Genomic DNA, 206 nt, shown 5'->3' on the forward strand with positions numbered 1-206 from the left:
GTCGGCCAGCCAGCCCGGGTCGCACTGGTCCAGCCCGCTCCGCCACGCCAGGTGCAGCTGGCCCGTGGTGGCCAGCACGGCCCCGTGACTCCGGCACTGCTGCCGGGCCCCCTGGGCCGTGAGCCGCCCCGGCGAGGACACGTGAAACACTTCCCCTGCGGGCGAGAGCCGCCCGGTGAGAGCGGGCCGGGCGCCGGCGGGGGGCG

General features: G+C 79.1%; 1 protein-coding gene across 1 annotated transcript in view; it reads right to left on the bottom strand.

Annotated features, from left to right (window-relative positions):
- Positions 1 to 206, bottom strand: part of LOC109294720 (neurocan core protein-like) — a 1,285-nt gene that overhangs the window by 404 nt on the left and 675 nt on the right. The window contains exon 2 of the mRNA XM_019513172.1: positions 7 to 155. Within this exon, the coding sequence (XP_019368717.1) occupies positions 7 to 155 (149 nt within the window). The remainder of the gene's footprint in view (positions 1 to 6; positions 156 to 206) is intronic.

The sequence above is a fragment of the Gavialis gangeticus genome, unplaced genomic scaffold (genome assembly GCF_001723915.1).
Source record: "Gavialis gangeticus isolate Ggan-Ray unplaced genomic scaffold, GavGan_comp1, whole genome shotgun sequence".
Lineage (NCBI taxonomy): Eukaryota > Metazoa > Chordata > Crocodylia > Gavialidae > Gavialis > Gavialis gangeticus.